The sequence below is a fragment of the Natator depressus genome, chromosome 27, assembly GCF_965152275.1.
Source record: "Natator depressus isolate rNatDep1 chromosome 27, rNatDep2.hap1, whole genome shotgun sequence".
In the NCBI taxonomy this organism is placed as follows: domain Eukaryota; kingdom Metazoa; phylum Chordata; order Testudines; family Cheloniidae; genus Natator; species Natator depressus.
This window is the reverse complement of record NC_134260.1, coordinates 6,312,939-6,336,530: the sequence shown is the minus strand read 5'-3', so window position 1 is coordinate 6,336,530 and position 23,592 is coordinate 6,312,939. Positions and strand designations below refer to the sequence as shown.

Sequence of the window (23,592 nt, the reverse complement as noted above, 5' to 3'; positions counted from 1 at the left end):
TCAGCTGGGATTTTTTCCAAGGAGCCTAATGGAGTTCATGAATGGGGATGATACCGATCTTCATACAGTGATTTGAGATCTACAGCTGAAAAGCACGGTATCAGAGTCTAGGCTCATTCTGTGCCTCCATTTTCCACCTTTAAAATGGGGATTACGCGTCCTTTCGCCTTCCCTTGGTTTTGTTTCTTTCTACTGTAAGCTCTTTGGGACACGGACCCTCTTCCTATGCTTGTCCAGCGTTTACTACAATGGGATCCTGACCATGTCAGGTAAGTGGGGAAGTGGAATACCGGGAGGAAGCAGGAGTGTGCGAGAGGGCAGGGCTCCTGCCTCATACTGAGAAAGAGGGACGATCAGCGAGTTATCTCAAGTGCCTATACACAAATGCAAGAAGCCTGGGAAACAAGCACGGAGAACTGGAAGTCCTGGCACAGTCAAGGAATTATGATGTGATTGGAATAACAGAGACTTGGTGGGATAACTCACATGACTGGAGTACTGTCATGGATGGATATAAACTGTTCAGGAAGGACAGGCAGGGCAGAAAAGGTGGGGGAGTTGCACTGTATGTAAGGGAGCAGTATGACTGCTCAGAGCTCAAGTATGAAACTGCAGAAAAACCTGAGTGTGTCTGGATTAAGTTTAGAAGTGTGAGCAACCAGGGTGATGTCGTGGTGTGAGTCTGCTATAGACCACCGGAGCAGGGGGATGAGGTGGACGAGGCTTTCTTCCGGCAACTCACGGAAGTTACTAGATCGCAGGCCCTGGTTCTCATGGGAGACTTCAATCACCCTGATATCTGCTGGGAGAGCAATACAGCGGTGCACAGACAATCCAGGAAGTTTTTGGAAAGTGAAGGGGACAATTTCCTGGTGCAAGTGCTGGAGGAACCAACTAGGGGCAGAGCTCTTCTTGACCTGCTGCTCACAAACCGGGAAGAATTAGTAGGGGAAGCTAAAGTGGATGGGAACCTATGGGCAGTGACCATAAGATGGTTGAGTTCAGGATCCTGACATAGGGAAGAAAGGAGAGTAGCAGAATATGGACCCTGGACTTCAGAAAAGCAGTCTTTGACTCCCTCAGGGAACTGATGGGCAGGATCCCCTGGGAGAAGAACATGAGGGGGAAAGGAGTCCAGGAGAGCTGGCTGTATTTTAAAGAATCTTTATTGAGGTTACAGGGACAAACCATCCCGATGTGTAGAAAGAATAGTAAATATGGCAGGCGACCAGCTTGGCTTAACAGTGAAATCCTTGCTGATCTTGAACACAAAAAAGAAGCTTACAAGAAGTGGAAGATTGGACAAATGACCAGGGAAGAGTATAAAAATATTGCTCGGGGATGCAGGAGTGAAATCAGGAAGGCCAAATCACACCTGGAGGTGCAGCTAGCAAGAGATGTTAAGAGTAACAAGAAGGGTTTCTTCAGGTTTGTTGGCAACAAGAAAAAACTCAAGTTTGGGCCCCTTCCTGAATGAGGGAGGCAACCTAGTGACAGAGGATGTGGAAAAAGCTAAGGTACTCAATGCTTTTTTTGCCTCTGTCTTCACGAACAAGGCCAGCTCCCAGACTACTGCACTGGGCAGCACAGCATGGGGAGGAGGTGACCAGCCCTCTGTGGAGAAAGAAGTGGTTCGGGACTATTTAGAAAAGCTAGACGAGCACAAGTCCATGGGGCCGGATGCGCTGCATCTGAGAGTGCTAAAGGAGTTGGCGGATGTGTTTGCAGAGCCACTGGCCATTATCTTTGAAAACTCATGGCGATCGGGGGAAGTCCCGGACAACTGGAAAAAGGCTAATGTAGTGCCCATCTTTAAAAAAGGGAAGGAGGAGGATCCTGGGAACTACAGGCCAGTCACCTCACCTCAGTCCCTGGAAAAATCATGGAGCAGGTCCTGAAGGAATCAATTCTGAAGCACTTAGAGGAGAGAAAAGTGATCAGGAACAGTCAGCATGGATTCACCAAGGGCAAGTCATGCCTGACTAATCTAATTGCCTTCTATGACAAGATAACTGGCTCTGTGGATGAGGGGAAAGCAGTGGAAAGTTCCTTGACTTTAGCAAAGTTTTTGACATGGTCTCCCACAGTATTCTTGCCAGCAAGTTAAAGACGTATGGGCTGGATGAATGGACTATAAGGTGGATAGAAAGTTGGCTAGATTGTTGGGCTCAACTGGTAGCGATCAATGGCTCCATGTCTAGTTGGCAGCCAGTATCAAGTGGAGTGCCCCAAGGGTCGGTCCTTGGGCCGGTTTTGTTCAATATCTTCATAAATGATCTGGAGGATGGTGTGGATTGCACCCTCAGCAAGTTTGCAGATGACACTGAACTGGGAGGAGAGGTAGATATGCTGGAGGTTAGGGATAGGATACAGAGGGACCTAGACAAATTAGAGGACTGGGCCAAAAGAAATCTGATGAGGTTCAACAAGGACAAGTGCAGAGTCCTGCACTTAGGACGGAAGAATCCCATGCACCGCTACAGACTAGGGACCGAGTGGCTAGGCAGCAGTTCTGCAGAAAAGGACCTAGGGGTTACAGTGGACGAGAAGCTGGATAAGAGTCAACAGTGTGTCCTTGTTGCCAAGAAGGCCAATGGCATTTTGGGATGTATAAGTAGGGCATTGCCAGTAGATCGAGGGACGTGATCGTTCCCCTCTATTCGACATTGGTGAGGCCTCATCTGGAGTAGTGTGTCCAGTTTTGGGCCCCACACTACAAGAAGGATGTGGAGAAATTGGAGAGAGTCCAGCGAAGGGCAACAAATGATTAGGGGACTGGAACACATGACTTATGAGGAGAGGCTGAGGGAACTGGGATTGTTTAGTCTGCGGAAGAGAAGAATTGAGGGGGGATTTGATAGCTGCTTTCAACAAAGAGGGTTCCAAAGAGGATGGCTCTAGACTGTTCTCAGTGGTAGCTGATGACAGAACAAGGAGTAATGGTCTGAAGTTGCAGTGGGGGAGGTTTAGGTTGGATATTAGGAAAAACTTTTTCACTAGGAGGGTGGTGAAACACTGGAATGCATTACCTAGGGAGGTGGCGGAATCTCCTTCCTTAGATATTTTTAAGGCCCGGCTTGACAAAGCCCTGGCTGGGATGATTTAGTTGGGGATTGGTCCTGCTCTGAGCAGGGGGTTGGATTAGATGGCCTCCTGAGGTCCCTTCCAACCCTGATATTCTATGATTCTATGATTCATGGGTCAGCTGTAGGTGCTGCCGTAATAGAAATAATGAGCAACAGCAAACATGAGGTCTCCTAGAGTGCATGTGAATATGCTCTTGTGCACCACACCCTGCACCCAGATCCTGCAGGAGTGTCATCTAAACAGGGGCAGGGTTAGGACTTAACCTTCTGTAGCAGTGACTCTTATTACATGGCATGTGGGTCCTATTCAACTTATGAGACAAACCAATTAAGAGTCCAGACCCCTAAGTTAGTGAACACCCTCTTTGGTTTTAAGCAGAATGCACGAGCCTGCTGTACAGATATATGGACTACACAAGTCCTACGTGAATGGATCCGATATGGATACTGCCCCACTGCCAGAACTGCATTGCTGGCCCAATCAGCTTTGAAAATGCAGGTATGGGTCAGCAAACTGAAGACGTGGGGACTGCGTAAAATCGACTGACCTTACGTAACAGGAGTTGCTGTTCCATGTGCAATGCTCAACTGGAAATCTACTTCAACTTCCAGTGAAGGGGAGAAAGAATATAGGCTGGGTTCACTGCAGAATGAATGAGTTCTCAGCTGTATCACGTTCTCATCTGAAGAAATCAGCTTCTTTCTGGTGGACGAGTGGCACCAAGTCCTCATGAAGCAGAGCTGGGAAGGTGAGTTGATACCGTGGCAGCTCGTCCAGATATGTGCTTAGACGACGTCTGTAGTTGCCTAGGTATTTTATTTGTTGGTTTTCCATTGTACTTTAAGGTGGACAAGCCCAGCACTAACTAATCCAAAAGGCAGAGTTCTTCAGGATCCTTACGAATGGGCTCTTACGCGCTCTCTGGTCGTCACTTGTTCCATGTCAAGCCACCACAACCCTTGTCCCTCCAAGCTACAAAGTAATTCTGACCCCATTTTTGGTGAGACTTCATCAGTGGACATAACGTGTGTGTGTGGGTTCAGTCTGTCATACTGGCTTAGCAATGTAGCAGTTGCAGTTAGAAGTATAAAATGGTTTGGGAGAAGACAGGCTCTGACATTTTATCCTGGTGTTCCAGATCCCGAGGATCAGTTGCTGTGTAAGCTAGGAATGCCAATAAATAGGCAAATCTCACAAGTGCCTCAGTTTGGTATTGGCAACTATGGCTGGTTACTTCCCGCTGGTGTGAATGGAACCCAACTGGCACTGAGAATATAATCCCTTCCCCCACCCCCCCATAATATATTAATACAACCCCTGTATGATGAGGGCAGAAAGAAGTCCAAGCTAGCACTGACCAACAGCAAGATCAAAAGAGTCAAGCAATTCGGTTTCTTAAAACTTATTTTAATATCCATGTCTCGTCTGCTGGGTAGAGCCAAAACAGTCCGGCCTGGTTTAAGTTACAAATTCTTCAGACACTTTTTTTTTTTTCTTTTTAAGTAAATGAACACATGTGGCAATAAGGTCTTGTTACTTGAAGTGAAACCCATATTAACAACAAAAAGTGTGGCAGCTAGAATTCTACCAGGGTTCTTTACTGGATACAGCAAGTAGCACCAGAAAAGGCTAACGCAGCCCTGTTCAGGTGTCACACAGCAGGAATAAATGCATCCGACACAAAACTAATCACACCCACAGAGATAGAACACACTCTATGTCCAAGAAACAACCAGACTGGGATACAAAGAACCCTTTTAGAATTCTCCCCTCTACGGATGGAGGCCAAATAACCAACTTCAGCAGACAGGATGAGATGTCAGATCTGACTTCCCTGATGGAGGCTGAACATGATGTCAAAGTGCTGCTTACTAAATAGCTTGTTTCTAAGAGAACAGCAGGAATGGAAAGGGCTAAGACTGTGGCTGAGGATTCAAAGATGTAGTTTTATTTAAAAACAAGAGTTTCAACACCACCCTAATGCAGCTGCAGATGAATGCATCAGACTGAAGCCCAAGAGTCATTAAAAAAAGAAAAGAAAATCAAAGCTGTAGCAGAATTCTGTACTTCCCCAGACTGCCAGTGTAATTTCAACAGATTACTTCGCATTTCAACCAACTACTCCTTGGCTGCTGAATGGGCTAACCCGGCCATTTGCGCAGGATGGCTTACAGCAAGGCAAACAAGTGGCAGTTCTCGCAAAAGCCACACTCTGGAGAACACAGATAGCTACGAGAACTCCATTCAGGCACTGAACACCAAAGAGAACAAACGCACTATGATAGTGTGAGAAGGAATCCAGAAAGCGCTGTGCAGAGAGAGAGAGGGAGAGAACAATCCACAACAAACAAGGGAAGTTTTGTGCATGAGTAAGGTTACACCACACACAATTTTTACAACACCCTAAAGTTGTGGTAACACACTGCTCAGTTTCCCCCCTCCCAATACAGATTGTTTTATTGGATGCTGCATTTTTAAATATTTCTGGCTAAAAACTCTTGCCACACATGTTAGGAACATTTCAACCTGGCTGCCACATGTCCAAGCGCTGTACTTTTTTGATTTTCAGGTCTTCCTTTGGGGAAAAAGGGGCAGGATGGGGACAACAGGCTCCCATTCCACAGCTGGACACCTCTGCCCCAATTTGGAGGTCACCTCAAACAGATTACAAAAATAATCAGGAAGCCAGTTCATTTTTAGAACATGCCTCCCCTGGGTTTTTCATCTGTTTGAGTCATCGACAGAGTTAAAAATCAGTGAGTTTAAAAGAAAAATGGTAAGCAAGGGAGAAAGTGGTTTCCATAGTAAATCACCTAACTGAGGAGAGCTTATGAGTCTTCAACTTTAGGTTTTAATAAGTTTAACAACAAAATGTACAATACTGTGTGAGCCCAGAAAAGTCACGTCAGAGGGACAGAGCTTTCCTTCTGAACTCCCCTCCCATCTGTCTTGACTAGTCAACAGATACTGTACTCATAGGACTGGGGAGCATCACATGGACAGAACAATCTTTATTTTAAAAGCCCAGCACTTCAAATAAATTAAAAAGGGACAACCGTCAAGTGTGAGAGTGGTGAAGCAGCCGCAGGAAAACCCAACAAGGCTCCAAACGGCATGCTAATCTGATAGCAAGAGATTGACAGAGGCCTCTTCTCCCCCACTTGTGTATTATCTCTTGCCCCCCCTCGTAAGAAGGGGAATCACAAGGAAGAAGCCGTGTCAAGGAAGTGGAAAGCTGCACCATCAGTGGAGTTAACATTGCCACGTACCTGCTAATACGGGTTTCACTTTATGACCAGAAAACTTTTCTTCAGAAAAAAAAAATTGTTACTTTTTCTTTAAAAAACTGAAATTAATCAGGGGTAAAACACTAACTCTAGTGCCATGAACAGGCAGGATCAACTTTTTTCCCCTCCAAAGGGCAAAGAGTCATACCATCCCCAGCTGAACCTTGGTGCTTCTAGCTTTTTCAGGAGATGTTACCTAAACTTTATGAAAAGAAAAGAACAATGTTTAAATATCAACACTGGACTAGCCCAGTCTTTTTCCCCAAAGTCCACATTCTTCCTCTGAAGCACACAGTGCATCATGGATTCCCCAAGCCTGCGTGTTCAGAAGTTCACAGTACATGGAACCATATTTTTTCCCCCTCGCTCAGAGCAGCCATCCTCTGTGGTCATTTACTGAATAAACCTCAAGTTTCTCCTATCCGCGTGGCTTTGCCTAAGATGCTGAAGGTTTCCTTGATGAGAATTGATGTTGTCATGCTCTATGGATGGAAAAAAAAGCAAGAGAAAAAAAGCACCTGGTACAGGTTTCTTGAGACCCTTGCAGATTCCTCTATTCCAAAGCTGTTTCTGAAAGTCTGTCGGTTTCTCAAGCAGTTTTTGGCCTATTAGTCTCTCTCAGTTTGAAGAGCTGTTATTGGATGATCCAGAGGTTGATGCAATTGCAGCCCCAGCTGGGCTGCTTGTGGATACAGATTTGCGGATGTGAGGCAGCAAGTATGGGTCACAGGCTAGCTGCTGAACATCTATCCGGTCCTCCTTTCGGTAGGCCAGGCACCGTCTGATAAATGCCTGTGAACACCCAAAAGGCAAACAAATGTTAGGAGACTAAAGGAGTTAGGGGGAGTTTTATTTATAATAGTTCTTGGTGAATTGTGCCAGACTAGTAACTCTGGGAACTGACATTCTTTATTAAGTGACCACATGGACAGCGACAACTCCCGCCCCCAAAATTGTGCTTCATGCCTAGCTTTGGGGAGGGAGGAACCATTTGTGGGGGTGACAGGAATTCAGTGTGGATGATGCCAATTGACCGCTTGCTTTACTATGCAAGCCCTAGAGTCAGAATTAAACACAATTTCATCATCAGTTTGGTTGGATTCTGGAGAAGGTCTGAGGTTTCCCAGAAAGATGAAGGGTGCAGAGCTTTTGTGGGTGCAGGGTTCCTTTTTGAATAATTACTTGAGTGCTGTGGGGGTTTTGCTGTAGTGTGTGTTCATAATACAAAGCTGTAGATGGCCACTTTAAATTAAACTCAAATGATGCTTTACAGTGAGAAGTCCATCTCCCGGGTGGGTGACTTCAGAGCACACAGCACCAGGATGGTTCCTTGAGTGGGAGGAAGCAAGCCTGCCTCCCACCGAAACTAGGAGTAATGGTCTCAAGTTGCAGTGGGGGAGGTTTAGGTTGGATATTAGGAAAAACTTTTTCACTAGGAGTGTGGTGAAGCACTGGAATGCGTTACCCTAGGGAGGTGGTGGAATCTCCTTCCTTTGAGGTTTTTAAGGTCAGGCTTGACAAAGTCCTGGCTGGGATGATTTAGTTGGGGATTGGTCCTGCTTTGAGCATGGGGTTGGACTAGATGACCTCCTGAGGTCCCTTCCAACCCTGATATTCTATGATTCTATGAAACCCGAACAGTTCAGAATACACACCCACGCAGAGTCCCACTTTGAACTGAGATCTCCCATCTCCCAGTACAACATGCTAGGGGTGACCTATTTGTGTAACAAGCTTGTTCTTTTCTCTCGATATTAGCCAAGTTTCAGTCACTCCTTGGTGAATGCACATTAAAGAATTAAACAAACAGGATAATTGCTCAGTGGTGATGAGGGAAGCATAAGACTCTCTGCTGGGTACCTCTCCCTGCTACCACATTCCAAACCAGAGATCATTCCATGTGTTGACAGTGACATCAGTGTGATCACTGACGGCTGTTGTTAAATTGCAACCTGCTGACCAGTACACCATGGACAATTTAGGCACACTGTATCCTGCACATGTGCAAATCTCTCGCAAGCCAGGAGTCCGCTCTGACAGGGACAGACAAGTCTGCCATTATTCCAAAAGATCCTGAACCACTGAACAAGTTATGCAGCAATGAAATTCAGGCATCCCTGGGGTAAGAGGGCTGCTACCAGGCAGACAGCTGCACAGTGCAGAGAATAAGGGGAATTTATGCCAACGACACTGAGCAAATCACTCCAAAAAAATGCCTGAGGGTGTTCAGTGTCTATGGGTGAGACCTGAGATTATAAAACGACAGCAAGCTGCAAACTCAATTCATTATGGAGAGCTGACTGGCTCTTGTGGATCCAGGGAAGGCACTTATTTCAGAGTAGAGGCTCAGACCATTGTGAGATTCATGGATTAACTACTGTGTTAGGTAACCAAAATGAGTTTTTTTAAAAACCCCAGGCCATTCAGTGTGTCGGGTAGTGACACACCTGCTGCAGAGAGATTTTACCTTTGCTTCTGGTGTGACTACTGGCTTTGGAGGGAACTGCACCTCAGTAGCTTTAAGGATTGTGTTCTCCTGCAGAATGTCTTGTTGTGACTGGTTGTGGCCAAACGGCTACGAAACAAGAGGGACAATCGTTAAGTTGACAGTGTGTCTTCTGAAGCCTATGACGATGCTGCTGTTTGTGGTGGGAAGTTATCTAATTCAGTATCTTTCTAGGGAAGCCGCTGAGGAGTGCCATGAAGGTACTGCAGGTCCCCCGTCTGTTTGGCTTAGCAGACTGCTCTGTCACAGTTGTTTTAAATTCAAAGGGGCTGAGTTGTGACTGTCTCCAGAGTGTGTCCCCAGTTCAGAAAACGGAGGAAACTCCATGTGCTCATAGATCTGCAGTTTCAGCCTTGATGCAAGAGGGCCATCTCCCAACAAAATTGTCAAGAGTTCCTCCAGCTTTGCCAGTGCTGCACTGTTGTGGCCTGTTGTGTCTGTGTGACTTAAGGTAGCGGCTCTCAAACTTTCCAGACTACTATACCCCTTTCAGGAGTCTGGTTTGTCTCATGTACCCCCAAGTTTCACTTCACTTAAAATCCACTTGCTGACAAAAAAAAGACATAAAAAAGAGTATCACAGCACACTATTACTGAAAAACTGCTTACATTCTCATTTTTACCATATAATTATAAAATAAATTGGAATATAAATATTGTCCTTACATTTCAGTGTGTAATATATAGAGCAGTATAAACAAGTCATTGTATGAAATTTTAGTTTGTACTGATTTCGCTAGTGCTTTTATGTAGCCTGTTGTAAAACCAGGCAAATATCTAGAGGAGTTGATGCACCTCCTGGAAGACTTCTGCGTACCCGCGGGGTAGGCGTTCCCCTGGTTGAGAACCACTGACTTAAGACACTGTACAAAAGCGGCACGTCCATCAAACTTTGCATGTGGAATGTTCAGTTACCAAAAGCTTATCAAAGCCAGTGGAATAACAGGAAGTGTTCCCGTTGGTTAGGTTTTTCTGGACTACCTTAAAACATTCAGGCTCTTTATCATTAGCACAATTATTTTCTATCCCCAGTCTTCCAACTCTTCCCCTCCAAAGACATCATAAACCTCTGCATGAGGCAGTTTAGCTTCCTTCCTTACCTTTCTGCCATAAAGACACTGGTAGAAGATGACACCCACTGACCAGACGTCAACTTTATTTGAAATCTTTGGAGGTTCTTTTCCAACCACAAAACACTCAGGTGGCAAATACCTGATTGGAAGGAAGGGACAAAGGGTCATCAATAGCACATCCAGATTTGTTCAGTCACTTTGTTTCAATGGGAGAGGCAGGATAGCCCAGTGGTTAGGGCACTAGCCTGGAACTCAGGAGATCGGAGTTTAGTTCCCCACTCTGCCACAGAATTCCTGTGTGACTTTGGGAAGGTCACTTAAAGGCTTTCACTTCCCTGCAATAGGGTCCCTATTGACAAAGGCCTTGTAAGTGGACTCCTTGAATTTCAACACCTTCCCTTTTATCTCAGGCTTTTCTCCACCACTACAGACAACATCCTGGTCTCACAAACTCCCGGCGTAGCTGGCAAGGAAGAGTTTCGTGACAGCCTGGATAGCTTGTCCAGAGAAGGGAAGTTTGCACCAGTGGAACACACTGATGTAGCCATGCCAGCACAACCCCTAATATAGGCACACAGTGTGAACTCTGCTGTATACCAGCAGGGTGCACCCACAGCGGGGTCTGCACCAGTGCAGCTAACATACACCCCAGTATAGAAGGGTCCTAAGAATGAATTCCTGATTCACTGACAAGTGAACCCTGAGGCTGCACCTGAACCTGCTGCATAGCGTGCTCCCATCTGAACCACTGCAACTGCCTGAGAGTTCAGTGATTTGAAACAGTTAGAAACACGTGAACAGAACTGGCTGGCCACAGGCAGAGAGACTGGCAGCTTCCCGCGCACAGGTTTGCCAGTGCACCTCTCCACTCGATTACCTCTACAGAACTGGCTGCCAATCATGCCCTACGGTGTGATGCACAAAGCACGCCCACTGGGGACCAGGCTAATCACAGACAGACCAAGCTAATCACTTTTCGCTTGTGACCTGCTTCTTTACCCCACAGCCATTTTGGTTTCAAGAGGAAGGCCGGCCCTTTGTCATGTGGTGGGATTTTACCCCTCAGCTATGCGTTTGTGCACATTAAGTCCACAAATTCCCAGCATAAGGATGGAGAAAATCCATAAATACCCCAAATCATCATCATATTGTCCATCCTTTGTGCAAAGTCTCTGTTGCAGTGAATGCTTCCCCCTCACCAGAGCAGAGTTTAACTCCAGTCACACATGCTGAGAAAACAAAGGTTTCTTTCCCCCATTCATTTAGAATCTAGTATTTATTGTCCTTTTAACAATAATTTCACAATGGAAACATCCAGCCAAAATACACATTTCTGAAAGTGCAATCTTAGATGCTGTGTCCTTGTTAGAGACTCAGCTTGGAGTGAATTTGAGGAGAACAAACCCATAGAACACATGAGATTATAACAGATGCCTGCAAAAAATTATGGTGACATGAACAATGTTTATGCTAACCACTGTGAACAGTGACATTGTAAATGCAACTTCTGTCTTTGCATTCAGCGGCTTTTACTGTAGGTCCAAACCTCTGAGTCAGGACTGATGCAATACCACAATGTGGTGCTAGGGCCATTGTACTGCTGGAGGTATTGTCTTTCATGTGAAATTTGAAACTGGAGTCCTGGGCATGCATAGCACTGAAAGCACTATTGCACTTTTTATAAAGGTAAGTCTGTTACCACTAGGATGGTGATTAAATTCCAACTGGAAAATTCTTCCTGCCTTCCTAAGTCTACCTGCATTTTCAAGCGGGTATGGGATTCTTCTTCACTTCCTACCCTAAATTACATGGTAATACATGCTATTAAACAGCTGCCAAGTTCCACCCCAGAGTTGGTTGCATTTCAGCAGTAGTTGTACATGCAGTTTATAGTTGTCCTGTCAGGCCCTTTGAATAAGAGGTGCTATCTAAAGATATAAATACTAACCCATTGATGATGAAAAGGCTGGCAGCCTAGAAACACTGTGTGCAACTAGTTTGAGAGCATCCTTAAGGATCTCAAAGTGCTTTACAGAGCTACACTGTAGTACAATGGACACCACACACAGACTGACAACAAGGAAAGTGAATTCAAAGTAAACTCCAAGTCTGGAGCATCAGGATTTTAATGGTTATTTGCAAGTTTTCTAGAACCCTCAGTTGGTATCAGCCACATAGAATACTGACCAATAAGTACCGGCCCCCTGCGATGTCAGCTCCATGCCATCAACGGAGTTGTAGCTGTCGTCATCCATGATCTTGGAAAGCCCAAAATCTGTGATCTTTATCTCTCCACATGCTGTACCGTTGACTAGAAGAATGTTACCTAAAAGAAGGGAAAATAGCTTTTTAGAGACATATCTATTATGGAAAGAGGAGAGGGAAAAGCAGCACCAGAACTGCAGTGGAGCACACGGGGTATTAAATTATGGACACACATTGTACAAAGGCACCATGACCTGCAAAATGCAGCCAGCTAAAGCAGCCTTTAGGCTGGAGAAAATGTTTGAGGACTCAGTGGAGTCCTCCTGAGAGGAGCCCTGGCACCTAGAAACCAAGTGCCTGCACCTATGCTCCCCATCCTCAAATGGGTCTCTGACCTCCCACCTGCCTCCCCATTTTCGGCTTTAGACCCTGGCTTTCCAATGCAATTCGTTTCTCCTTGGTGGTTCCTGGCTTGAGGGAGAGGTCAAAACAATAAGGGAGACTGGTTGAGTTGGGAGGGCAGGTCAGGGAAAGGAGAGTGGATGACAGACATGCACATATACACAGCTGTGACTCATTCCATCCAGAAGTCCTAATTTGCCCTGGCTTCTTAGCAGCCAGAAATTCTCTTCTCTATGACATAGTGCCCCCTAGCGATTTGCAGAACCATGGAAAAATAGCCAATTCTTAGGCCAGATCCATTTAAGAATCAGCTATTTCTACGGATTAAATGAAACAGCAGCACATAACTTTCCAGCAGATTAAGCTGTATAATCTGCTTCAAAGCTACTAACTTTTGAAGAAGCAGAATTACACAGTGTCTGTAGATCAGCTGGGAGAGCCCTGCAGCACGTTCAACCAGACACCAGTAAACAGTGGTTTGGGAAGCGTAAGAACAGAAACAGGGCAACAAAATATAAATTGGTGCAATTGCACCATCTACTGAATCAGTACAAGAAACCACACCAATCTAGGATATACAATGCCAGTGAACTGTCGCCAGTACAGAAAACTTTTATTGGGGTAAAAAATAGGTGTTACCCAGCATATCCAACCCCAAACAGATAAGGCAAGCAAGGAAGCTCTGCTCTCTCAGCTGCATGGTCTATCAGATGGGAACTGTCCGACGACATTTGGGGAGGACACTTCTGATTTGCTGGGCATCGGTGAGTCTGGAAGGTCAGACTTCCAAGAGCACTATCTAACCTCTATGTATTGCTATGAGGACCCATAAAAGTAACAAGTTTTGAGCAAGTTTTTCCAAGTTAGTTTTTGGTGCCATTTACTGAGCATCACAAAGGAAAGAACAAGAATGAGGAATGTGCCGGCCATTACTGGGCAGCTATATGAAGGAAGATGAGGCACAGGAAAGCAAAGGACAACCAGGTCACAGAAACCAAGTCCTGACACATGATGGCACAAGGGCTTGTCCAGAACAGGAAGGCTCCTTTCTGGAATTTTACTCTCTCTTAATGCTGCAACTCCAGGAGCCAATACCCATTTACAGAGCAAAACCAAGCATTTCAGTCCCTTCAATGCTGCAAGCTAAGCACCCAGGTTTTGGAATGGGTACCAACAGACCTGGTCCAGTCCCTGGCTTTGGCCAATTGGAACTGTTCCTTAGTGGTCTGGAGAGGTTGCTAACAAGAGGTAAGAGGGTAAACACATGCCATTCTGCTTCATAACATACCTGGTTTAAGGTCATAGTGTATGATGGGCGGTTTGATTTCATTTAAGTATTTTAAAGCATTCACAATCTGCATGATAATGGATCGTGCCTCTTTTTCGGACATTAACTTGTGCTGTTTCAGGTAGAAGTCCAGATCATTTCCCTCACAGTATTCTAACACTGTACAAAATCTGAAGGCAAGAGAACAAACACCAAAATTAAGTTCCCTGAGAGAAACGGTAATATTTTGTATTTACTCTTCCGTGTAAATCTCCTCAACTAGGTCATTCCCCATCAAACTTGTACATATTTAGATGCCTCCAACACAGACATACAGGAAACAGGTTTGGATCTACGTACAGCCAAATCTGAAATCTACTTTTATCAGAGCAAAACTGATTTTCTAGGCAAAGCAACATGAATGCATTAAAAATAGCTAGTCTTCTTGTACATGTGTTTTCATTATGGACGTCCCCTGTAGCTCCTCACTTGGGCATAGGATTGTGCTAGAACTAAGATCTGCTGAATAATGGGTGTAAGAACACAGGAACAAATGCCATAACAGATCAGACTAATGGTGTGTCTAGGCTACAGGATACAGCACTAAACCTTCAGAGAAGGTGTAATAAACCCCATAATTGACAACTACATAACTGTCTGCCCATAGGGCCACACAAGCCCTAACTGATAGGCCTTAACATGGTCAGTTAGCACGTGACAAACTGGGGCGTACATCTACTGCATTCCCTGCTGCAGCGCACTAAAAGTTCGTTAATGTATGTTCTTTTGCATACTACTGTTTCAGAGAGCAGTAGGCAAAGTGCACCAAAAAACTTATGTGCAGCACCAGGGTCCACATGGACAATTCGAGCACAGCAGGCTGGAGTGCTGCAGCTTTGCACCCAAGCTTGCCATGCACTGTGTAGCCATACAGACACACCCTTCATGGCTGCCTTATTCCGTGAAGCATGAGGTCCCTAATACATTTTTATCCCCTATTATGCAATTGTGGGTGTTCATTATCCATATAAATGGATAATCCTTTTCTGACTTCTAAGCTAATGTCCAAATGATACTCAGTGGTGACAAGAGCCACTGTGTAAAGTACTGATCCACCCTGACTGCAGGATCACGAAGCTTTGCTGGAAGGCTTTTGACTAAACGCTTTGTGGGGAACGTGGCAAATACAGTGCAAAGACACATCAACACATCACTTACGAGTCAGTATCCAGCGAGAAGTAGTCATAGAGTTTAACTATTCGAGGATGATCCAGTTCTTTGTGAATTCTGTACTCTCTACATGCATGTCTGAAAGGCAAGACTCTGGGCATTAGCAACAGAGATTTTACTTTGGGTTCTACATTAAGCGCTTTAGATATAATGATCTTGGCACAGCTCTCAGTGTTCCACATTCAAATGGACGCTTATTCATACAATTCAGAAAGTATTAAACATTCTAGGAAACCAGGGTTTTCTAGTTTCTTGAAAGCACAATCCCCATGTGTGTCTCTGGGGAGCTGGGAATGAGCTTAGGACTTTTGTTCTCAGCATGAGTGAGGCCAAGTCATTATAGAGAGATATCCCCTTATTAAGGGGAAAGAAAACTTACAGCACCACTGTTGGTCCAGACCCTAACAATGCACTTATTTTGCAAGCATCCACTCAATTTTCTTGCTCATTTCAGACATTTGAGGTGATGCTAACAAGGTGGGAGAAAGTGGCTTCACCTTTGCAGCAAACAGTGAGGAAGGAGAGGAGAATTCATAGTTTCACAGATCCTAAGGCCAGAAGGGATCACTGTGATCATCTAGTCTGACCTCCTGTATAACAGATCAAAAAACTTCCCCAACATAATTCCTAGAGCAAATCTTTGAGAAAAATATCCAATATTGGTTTAAAAATGGTCAGTGAGTAAGAAACCACCACCTCCCTTGGTAAATTTTTCCAATGCTTAATTATTCTCACTTTTAAAAATTTACACCTTATTTCCAGCCTGAATTTGTCTAGCTTCAACTTCCAGCAATTGGATCATGTTATACTTTCCTCTGCTAGACTGAAGAGTCCATTATTAAATATTTGTTCCTTAGGTAGATACTTACAGACTAATCAAGTCACTCCTTAACCTTCTCTTTGTTAAGCTAAACAATATTGGGCTCCTTGTGTCTATCACTATAAGGGATGTTTTCTAATCTTTAAATCATTCTCGTGGCTCTTCTCTGAACCCTCTCCAATTTATCAACATCCTTCTGGAATTATGGACACCAGACCTGGACAGAGTTTTCTGCAGTGGTTGCCCAGTGCCAAATATAGAAGTATAACCACCTCTCTATTCCTACTTAAGATTCCCGTTTGTGCATCCCACAATCGTATTAGTGCTTTTGGCCCCAGCATCACATTGGGAGCTCATGGTCAGTTGATTATCCACCAGCATCCCCAAATCTTTTTCAGAATCACTGCTTCCCAGGATAGAGTCCCCCATCCTGAAAGTATGGCCTACGTTCTTTGTTCCTAGATGTACACCTTTACATTTAGCTGCATTAAAATACATATTCTAGTCAAGAAGGACTGGTGGCACCTTAGAGACTAACAAATTTACTTGAGCTGCAGCTCACAAAAGCTTATGCTCAAATAAATTCGTTAGTCTCTAAGGTGCCACAAGTCCTCCTTTTCTTTGCGGATACAGACTAACATGGCTGCTACTCTGAAACATATTCTAGTCAGTATCAATAGATAGGAACCAATTCTCAGGCCAAAAAAGGGGGAAAAAACAGCAATGCATTGTTCTGCTATCTGGTATTTCGGCTTTACAGCACCACTTACTTGTGATAATTCTCTTTCTTCTCATCTCTCCAGTTTTTATTTAACTGGTGAATTTTCACAGCTACGTATCTCTGTTCTGTTAAATCAAATGCCTACAAAGAAAGTATCAGTAGAGTTGAAATTTCAAATTAATACTGCAAATGTGAACAAGAGATTCCATACTAGTGTCCCAAAGGAAAGAATAGATGGCAATATGCTGTAGATCGTGTCACTAATGCTATCAACTACTCTGAATACAACTTAAGAGTCTGTCCTTTAATTTACCTGCCAATAAGGGAGTCAATTAGTGTAAGACAATTGGTGATTTTGGAACACTAGTCCGTCCACTAGGATCTAGACTGAGTGCACTAATCATTTCACACAAGCCAAACAGCCATGAGATAGTAACAACCTATATTTGATTTGAACTGGCAAGGAAGACTCTCTGCCATGACGCCTTGAGCCACCAAAGTCATTTGTACTTAATTTTAAAAAATACATAGGACATATATTAGTTTAATACACATTGCTAGATGTTACATCTCCAGGTAGAAGAAGTTTCAACCTATTTGTGGTTGGAGAGCCAAATAGTTCAGCTACATAGCTCATGCTGAAATTTTTCACCCCTTTGGATCTTAAAATGCAACCCAGCACACACAAATGTCGGAATTGTGCTGCTGGATCCATGCAGTGTTCCGTCTAATCCAGGATCCTGTCTTTGACAGTGGTTGGCACCAGACGCTTTGGAACACAGTGTAAGACATCCCATTGTATGCAGGTGTGGGATAATTGTGTCCCAACCCAATCTTGTTCTAACCCCTAATGTTAGAGATTATCCTAAATCCTGAAACATGAGGTTCAATATCCCTTTTCAAACTTAATATGATGACTCTAGATAGTCTAGTTATCCATATAAGTGTCCAATACTTGAATGTATACAGTTATATTTTAATCAATTTGATTCTTATATTAGTCTATGAACTACAGAGCACATATGGGTTGCTTGGGGAAACAGATGCTTTCAATTTATTTAAAATTAATCTCTTAATCTCTCCAATTAGCAGCATGGCCTAGTCTAAACATCATAGGTCTTGATCTTGCAAAACACCATCATGTAAATAATCCTTATCCATGTGGCTAAGGATTGTTTGTTCAGCATGTCAATGGCAGGATACAAAACACTTCCAGGGATATATGGCACAGCCTTCATTTGTTAAGTCTAGGACATTATTTTCCTTTCATTTACAATAACGTGTCAGATTTAAAGCAATGTAGCCATTTCAAATCTACCTTTTTAAAGCAGATTTCTAAAACCTGTTTAAGTCTCAAGAGTTATTTCATGTCATTCTCCTGGTCATACCAGTGTGACATTCTCCAACAAATGCATGTTTCAATAAAATCTTGCGGAGAACAGAAACTAAATATCAGGTCTGCTGTCTAAATCAAAGCCAGATGCAACATGTATTTCTACATTCCTTCCCCCACAACCACATACACTCTCCATTTGAGAGAACAAATGTCAGATTTTGCTTACTATTTCTGTGCAGACTCAAAATACAATATAACAGACTAATTCTTCCAACTTACCTTATATACCTCACTGAAGCCTCCTCTACCCAAAAGATGTAGCAAAAGGTATCTGTCATTTAGCGTTGGATGGTCTTTAAATCTGGAGAGGACAATTTAACATTGACAATGGTAATGCCACCTACTAATAAGAAGTCACAGCTATTACACAGCTCAGAGAGGACACTTCAAATTAAGACTCAAAAAGGTGGTTAAGTTATATATGTCCAATTTTCAAATGATTGGATAGTCATTTACCACTGACACTGCAAAAGCTTCCCAAGTCATTTGTAAAGTACTAAATCCTACATATTTGACACACAAATGCTTTTAAGTCAGCACAGCACTGTATATCTCAGTGGGTGGCAGGATATTAAAAGCAGAATTAAGCATGGTGCATTCCCATTACCAGACAAATGTATCCTAAGAGAATTTAGCTTTCCTTGAGAAGTTACCATTTGATGCCTATTCTCTCCCCCACATGCCTCCCAGTGCTTACTGTGAATTATCTTCATTGTGTATCCTTTTCAATTCCCTGATATGTAGATTTCTAACCCTCTCTAGTCGTTCCAACTCTGCCTGGATCTCTGCTTCTTCCTGTATGAAAAAAGATGACAAAGTTCAAGACATTATTGGGTAGCTAGTTTCACCTGATTTATGGACACAATAACTGGAATTTAATAGTACGTAACTGGTTTGGTAAAATGAAAACAATGATTACAGTCAACTTCAAGATAGCAAGTGGGGGGGGGGGGTGGGAGGGAGGGAGGAGAACTACTGGGATGTTTTGCTTGTGACTATGCTTCGGAACTACAGGTGGGAGTTGATAAAAGTTCTTCACCTTTCCCCCAGCCAATATGTGAATTATGTTTTCCTCAGTTCCAGCAGTTAGGAACACACTGATTAAATGATACACTTTCAGTGCAAACAAAAAGGGTATCCTAGAATTGTATAGGAAGATTGAACAGCAGGTAATTCTGAAATGTTGAAGTGTGTCATGTGGAGTCTAACAAGTATCACTGATGATAAAAACAGCCAAGACCCTCCTAAAAGTTACACAGATTCTGGAACAGAGCTGTAGCTTTATATCTTAAGCAGCATCTTGATATCTTTTCAAATTTATAAAAAGCCCAGTGGTTTCCAGAAAAGCCACAGAAAACAAAAATGTCTCCAGGAAGTGGGAGGATGTGGGCTACCCAGAGATTTGGCTTTCTGTGCTGCACGTAGTTTTAACTTCACCCCCGAAAGGAAGGAAGATTCTAAGTAGTTGATTCTGCCCTTTTACACAGAAGGTTGAATCAGGATATATAAGCTTTTACTGACAGCATCCACCAGGTTTCAAATTATACATGGATTATCACATTAGACTCCACTCCTTTTCAACTTGTATTCTATTTTCACTGATTAAAAATGAGCCAGTTCCCAAAAGTGGAGGAGGGTACGCACAGCCTCAGACAATGAGACAATCCTAGAGCATTACTTCATTTTCTGTAAAGGTCAAGTTCTAAATGGATTCTTCTGTTCTGGGCTACATGTTACACTGACAATAAGTGGACCTGTGATTCCTCCACTGGTAGTAAAAATGGAGGAAGCTACAGGATAAATATGGCTTGAGCATTTTTACCTCCTGGAGTTTCCTCCACACCCCCATAGGGGGGCACGCCCCACACTTTGGGGACCTCAGGCCTAGAGGGAGGCAGCAATATATGTGCCCAGAGGCAGGAACACAGGCACCTGGGAACTTTTACCCTGAAAACGTAGGTGCTGAGTCAGTTTAGAAGCTTACAGGGTTCAGCAAGAGTTGTGCGCTTCGCAGTGGAGGCAGAACTGGGACTTAGGTGCCTGTCTCCTTTTCTGCATTCAGGCCAATAGCTCTTACACAAAGATAGCTACCACTACTGTTTATATGTAGCTGGCCCAGTGCTTCTTAGAGCTTTGCTGTAAAGAGTTCTTTACCTTTTTAAGATGACCTAGTCGGAGTTTGAAGATTTCCTCCTGTTCATGATATTCAGCTAATGTTAACCTGCATACATAAGAGAACAGTGTCACAGACATATCCAACACATTTGTAAGCACAGTATCTATTACAGTATCAAGTAGCCAGGCTGGTCTAAACAGGACATAAGCTTCAATGCAGCCAATTTACCATGGCACTGGTAAGTAAAGTTCCATTCTAGTGCAATTCCTGTCCAGCGGATGGACTATTTTCAGTGTACCATGCCAAATACACACTTATTTAATAATCTGCTCACTTATAGGAAGGAGCATTGCATGCTGTATCCTTCAGCAACTGACAGACTGTTTGAAATTTGTATATCACATTCTTCAGTCTCTCTCATACTGAAGATAGTGCTCAAGTCTTGACACGCTGTAATAGAGCGCTGCACATGTCTGAAGTCTATTTCATGGTACATATTTAATTTACTAAGGTTTACTCCTAACAAAGAAAACCAAGAGGAGATATTGTAAATATTGAACATTGCGTCAGAAACCTTCACTTTTTGAATGTTCCGATTTGTTTTATTTCTGAAATTTCACCATGTTTAAAATAAATAAAAATGCAAAAGAAAACCTATTCAATCAGATCTCATTACAAATCTACAGAGAACTACCCCTGGGATGCTATATTACATGAATTTCAATCTCTTCAGAATTTGTTCAGGATCTAACTGACTGTTGTGTAGAAAGCACACTACTACTTGCAGCTGTCAATGTTATACCCACAAGATTTATATGGGGAGCGAGGTGGACAGGAATTCACAGCTTTAATTGTCTACTCCTCTTGTTCCCCCTGACAGAGGCCTCAACTCCCTCCCAACTTCTAGCCACCTCCTCAGCTCCACAATGTTATGCTTCTCACTTCCTTAGCAACTCAGTACCACACCGAGTGTTATAAGGCAGCTCCACTCTCTGAGCTTCATGCTGCTACACAGACATCTCTGTGCAGAGCAACTCTGGGATCTGTGACATACCCTGCCCATCTCTAGCTTCTTCTGTTCCTGTACACCTCCTGGCATGCAGGAGACAGCCTGACATAGCAGTGGGGCAGGCCAGGCAATTGCAGGAGGGTGTATAGCAGCCTAGAAGGACCTTATAAATCTCAACCTGCCCTCCTCCACAAACATTTCCTAAAACAATGGCTAGCCCTTGAAACATAAGAGCCAGGATTACTCAATTTCCCAATTAATATACCTGCTCCTTGAATGGGTGCCCCTTAGTGGTAGCTATAATTCAGCTACAGTTGAACAGTGAGTATAATTGGAATTTGCCTGCTTTACCATTGTACAAGAAAGCGTTTAGTCCAATATTCAGGATGCAGGTTCTCCTTGTAAATCCACTTTACTGCGAAAGATCACTACATTCCAAATTAACATACTGTACTAAAAAAATACAACCAATACCATCAATGTTTACAGAGGGACTCAGAACAAAAAGTTGTGTGGCATATTGGTAGTTCTTCCTTGGAGAACAGATTACAACACAAGCTCTCAAGAAACAAAATGACCTACATTTAAATCAGATCCAGTTAATCCAGATTGTTCTGTAATCTCAAATTTACTTTGCTTTAAAGAAGCCTTCACAGACTGAACACTGTTTTCAGCAAGCTTTGACAACTGGTTGCTATTGCAGGATTTGGGGTACCTGAACAATTGAATAAACCAAATGTGGGCTGTGTGTAAGAGACAGATAGACAGGGTTAAACAGTGACAATCTACCCATTTCAGACAAGCGATAGAATGACTATCGCTGGCCTAGTATTTCCAGAAATAGCTACATGCTAGCTTCTAGTATTTTAAAAAAGCCAAGGTGGCTGGAAAATAAACACTGTCATTTAATATAAACACACTTGAAATACACTACTTCCATTATAGCTGAGGGCTCTGTGACAGCCTGAGCTACGCTACTGAACACACTGGACCACAAAACCCCCTACAAATTCAGCTTCCTGCCTTAAATTACAGTCTTGTCCATGTTTACATTATAGATGCTTATTTTTAGGAGGTGACTGAATTTCATAACTACTCTTGGGTAAATCATGGCTCAATGCTCCTATCACAGGAACACCCTTCCTCCCTTTTAAGGCACCCTAAACAAGATGACACATCTGTGCTCAAAACCCCCAGACTGAGTTCTAAAGAGGGTAGGATTTTTAAAAGGACCCCAAAAGACTTAGCACCCAACTCCCACTGAATTTGAATGGCATTTACAATTCACTAGGCTGGCAATTTTTAAAACACTGCAAATGGCTATTTTTTAAGAAGAGGAATTTGGGAAACACTCAAAGATTATTACTGGCGATTGAAGGAAAACCCCATTTTTTCCCCCAGAGGTTCCAAAGCCAGAAGGAATCATTGAGACCATTTGGTCTGACCTCCTGTATCACACAAGCCAGAGAACCTTCCCAAAGTAATTCTTTGAGCAGATCTTTTAGAAAAACATCCCATCACAATTTAAAAGTTGCCAGTGATAGAGAATCCACCATGACCCTTGAAATGGTTTGTAGGTAAAACCCCAGACTTTCAGCCTGCAGAACTGTCTACACTGTCAGCCAGAAATTGCATTTCTGGGGCAGCCCAAGGCAATACAATGAGGTTAATAAATCCTAGTTTTTGCAGTAAGTTATTTTTGTAAGGTATTTTGAAGTTGAAAAGCATGCAAAGGGAATTTTACAAGATTGACAAAGTTACTTTAAGAGGAGATGATGTGCACAACCCTCTTTCAAAACAATACTATTTCAAGGGTGGAGAAATTTAAATACAAATTAAAAGAATCACCTACAAGGAAACAGTTTGAGTTTGAAAGTATCAAAATATGACACACTTATTGTGTAGGGCAAAAGTGCCCCCCCCAGCCTAAATATAACCAGGGGTGCCTAAAATGCGGCTTGTGTAGCCTCCCACATCCTCCACCTATCAGACTGGGGGGTGCGGGGGAGCTTGGGGCTTTGCCCTCCAGCAGGATGGTGGGGCTAGGGGCTTCTGCCCAGCGGGGGGGGTGGGGGGGACGGGGTGAGACAGGGTGTCTAGGAGTTGCAGCCCAGCACAAGGCACCTGATGGGGCTCAGGGCTTCAGCCCCACTCTTGCTGAAGCCCCAAGCCCTGGCAGGCGCCTCCTGTGGGACTGAAGCCCCTAGCTCCACCACCCTGCCACAGGGCAGAGGCCCCGAGCCCTGGCAGGTGCACCCAGCTCTCAAACTTCTGAAGATTATCGCATGTAGCTCGGAGGGTCAGGAAGTTTGGCCACTGCTGACATATACCCATAATATACTTAGTTAGCAGGCAACTGCTTTTAAAAATCAAACACAGATTCATACCATGTTGACGTACACTGACGAAACAAGGACATTCAAAATTCTGACTGCCCCACTCTAGCAAAGTTTATCAGAACAGTGGGGGAAGCC

General features: G+C 43.6%; 1 protein-coding gene across 5 annotated transcripts in view; it reads right to left on the bottom strand.

Moving 5' to 3' along the window:
- Positions 1–4,486: 4,486 nt before the first annotated feature.
- TLK2 (tousled like kinase 2) overlaps positions 4,487–23,592 on the bottom strand; it is a 53,007-nt gene continuing 33,901 nt past the window's right edge. For all 5 annotated transcript variants that reach the window (XM_074940692.1, XM_074940688.1, XM_074940690.1 and 2 more), the window contains 10 exons: positions 20,148–20,214; positions 18,691–18,788; positions 18,213–18,294; positions 16,647–16,738; positions 15,045–15,134; positions 13,848–14,017; positions 12,140–12,278; positions 9,980–10,091; positions 8,842–8,949; positions 4,487–7,166 (listed from right to left, as the gene is read on the bottom strand). In XM_074940692.1, coding sequence (XP_074796793.1) covers positions 6,993–7,166; positions 8,842–8,949; positions 9,980–10,091; positions 12,140–12,278; positions 13,848–14,017; positions 15,045–15,134; positions 16,647–16,738; positions 18,213–18,294; positions 18,691–18,788; positions 20,148–20,214 — 1,132 coding nt within the window. In that variant the 3' untranslated portion in view covers positions 4,487–6,992. The remainder of the gene's footprint in view (positions 7,167–8,841; positions 8,950–9,979; positions 10,092–12,139; positions 12,279–13,847; positions 14,018–15,044; positions 15,135–16,646; positions 16,739–18,212; positions 18,295–18,690; positions 18,789–20,147; positions 20,215–23,592) is intronic.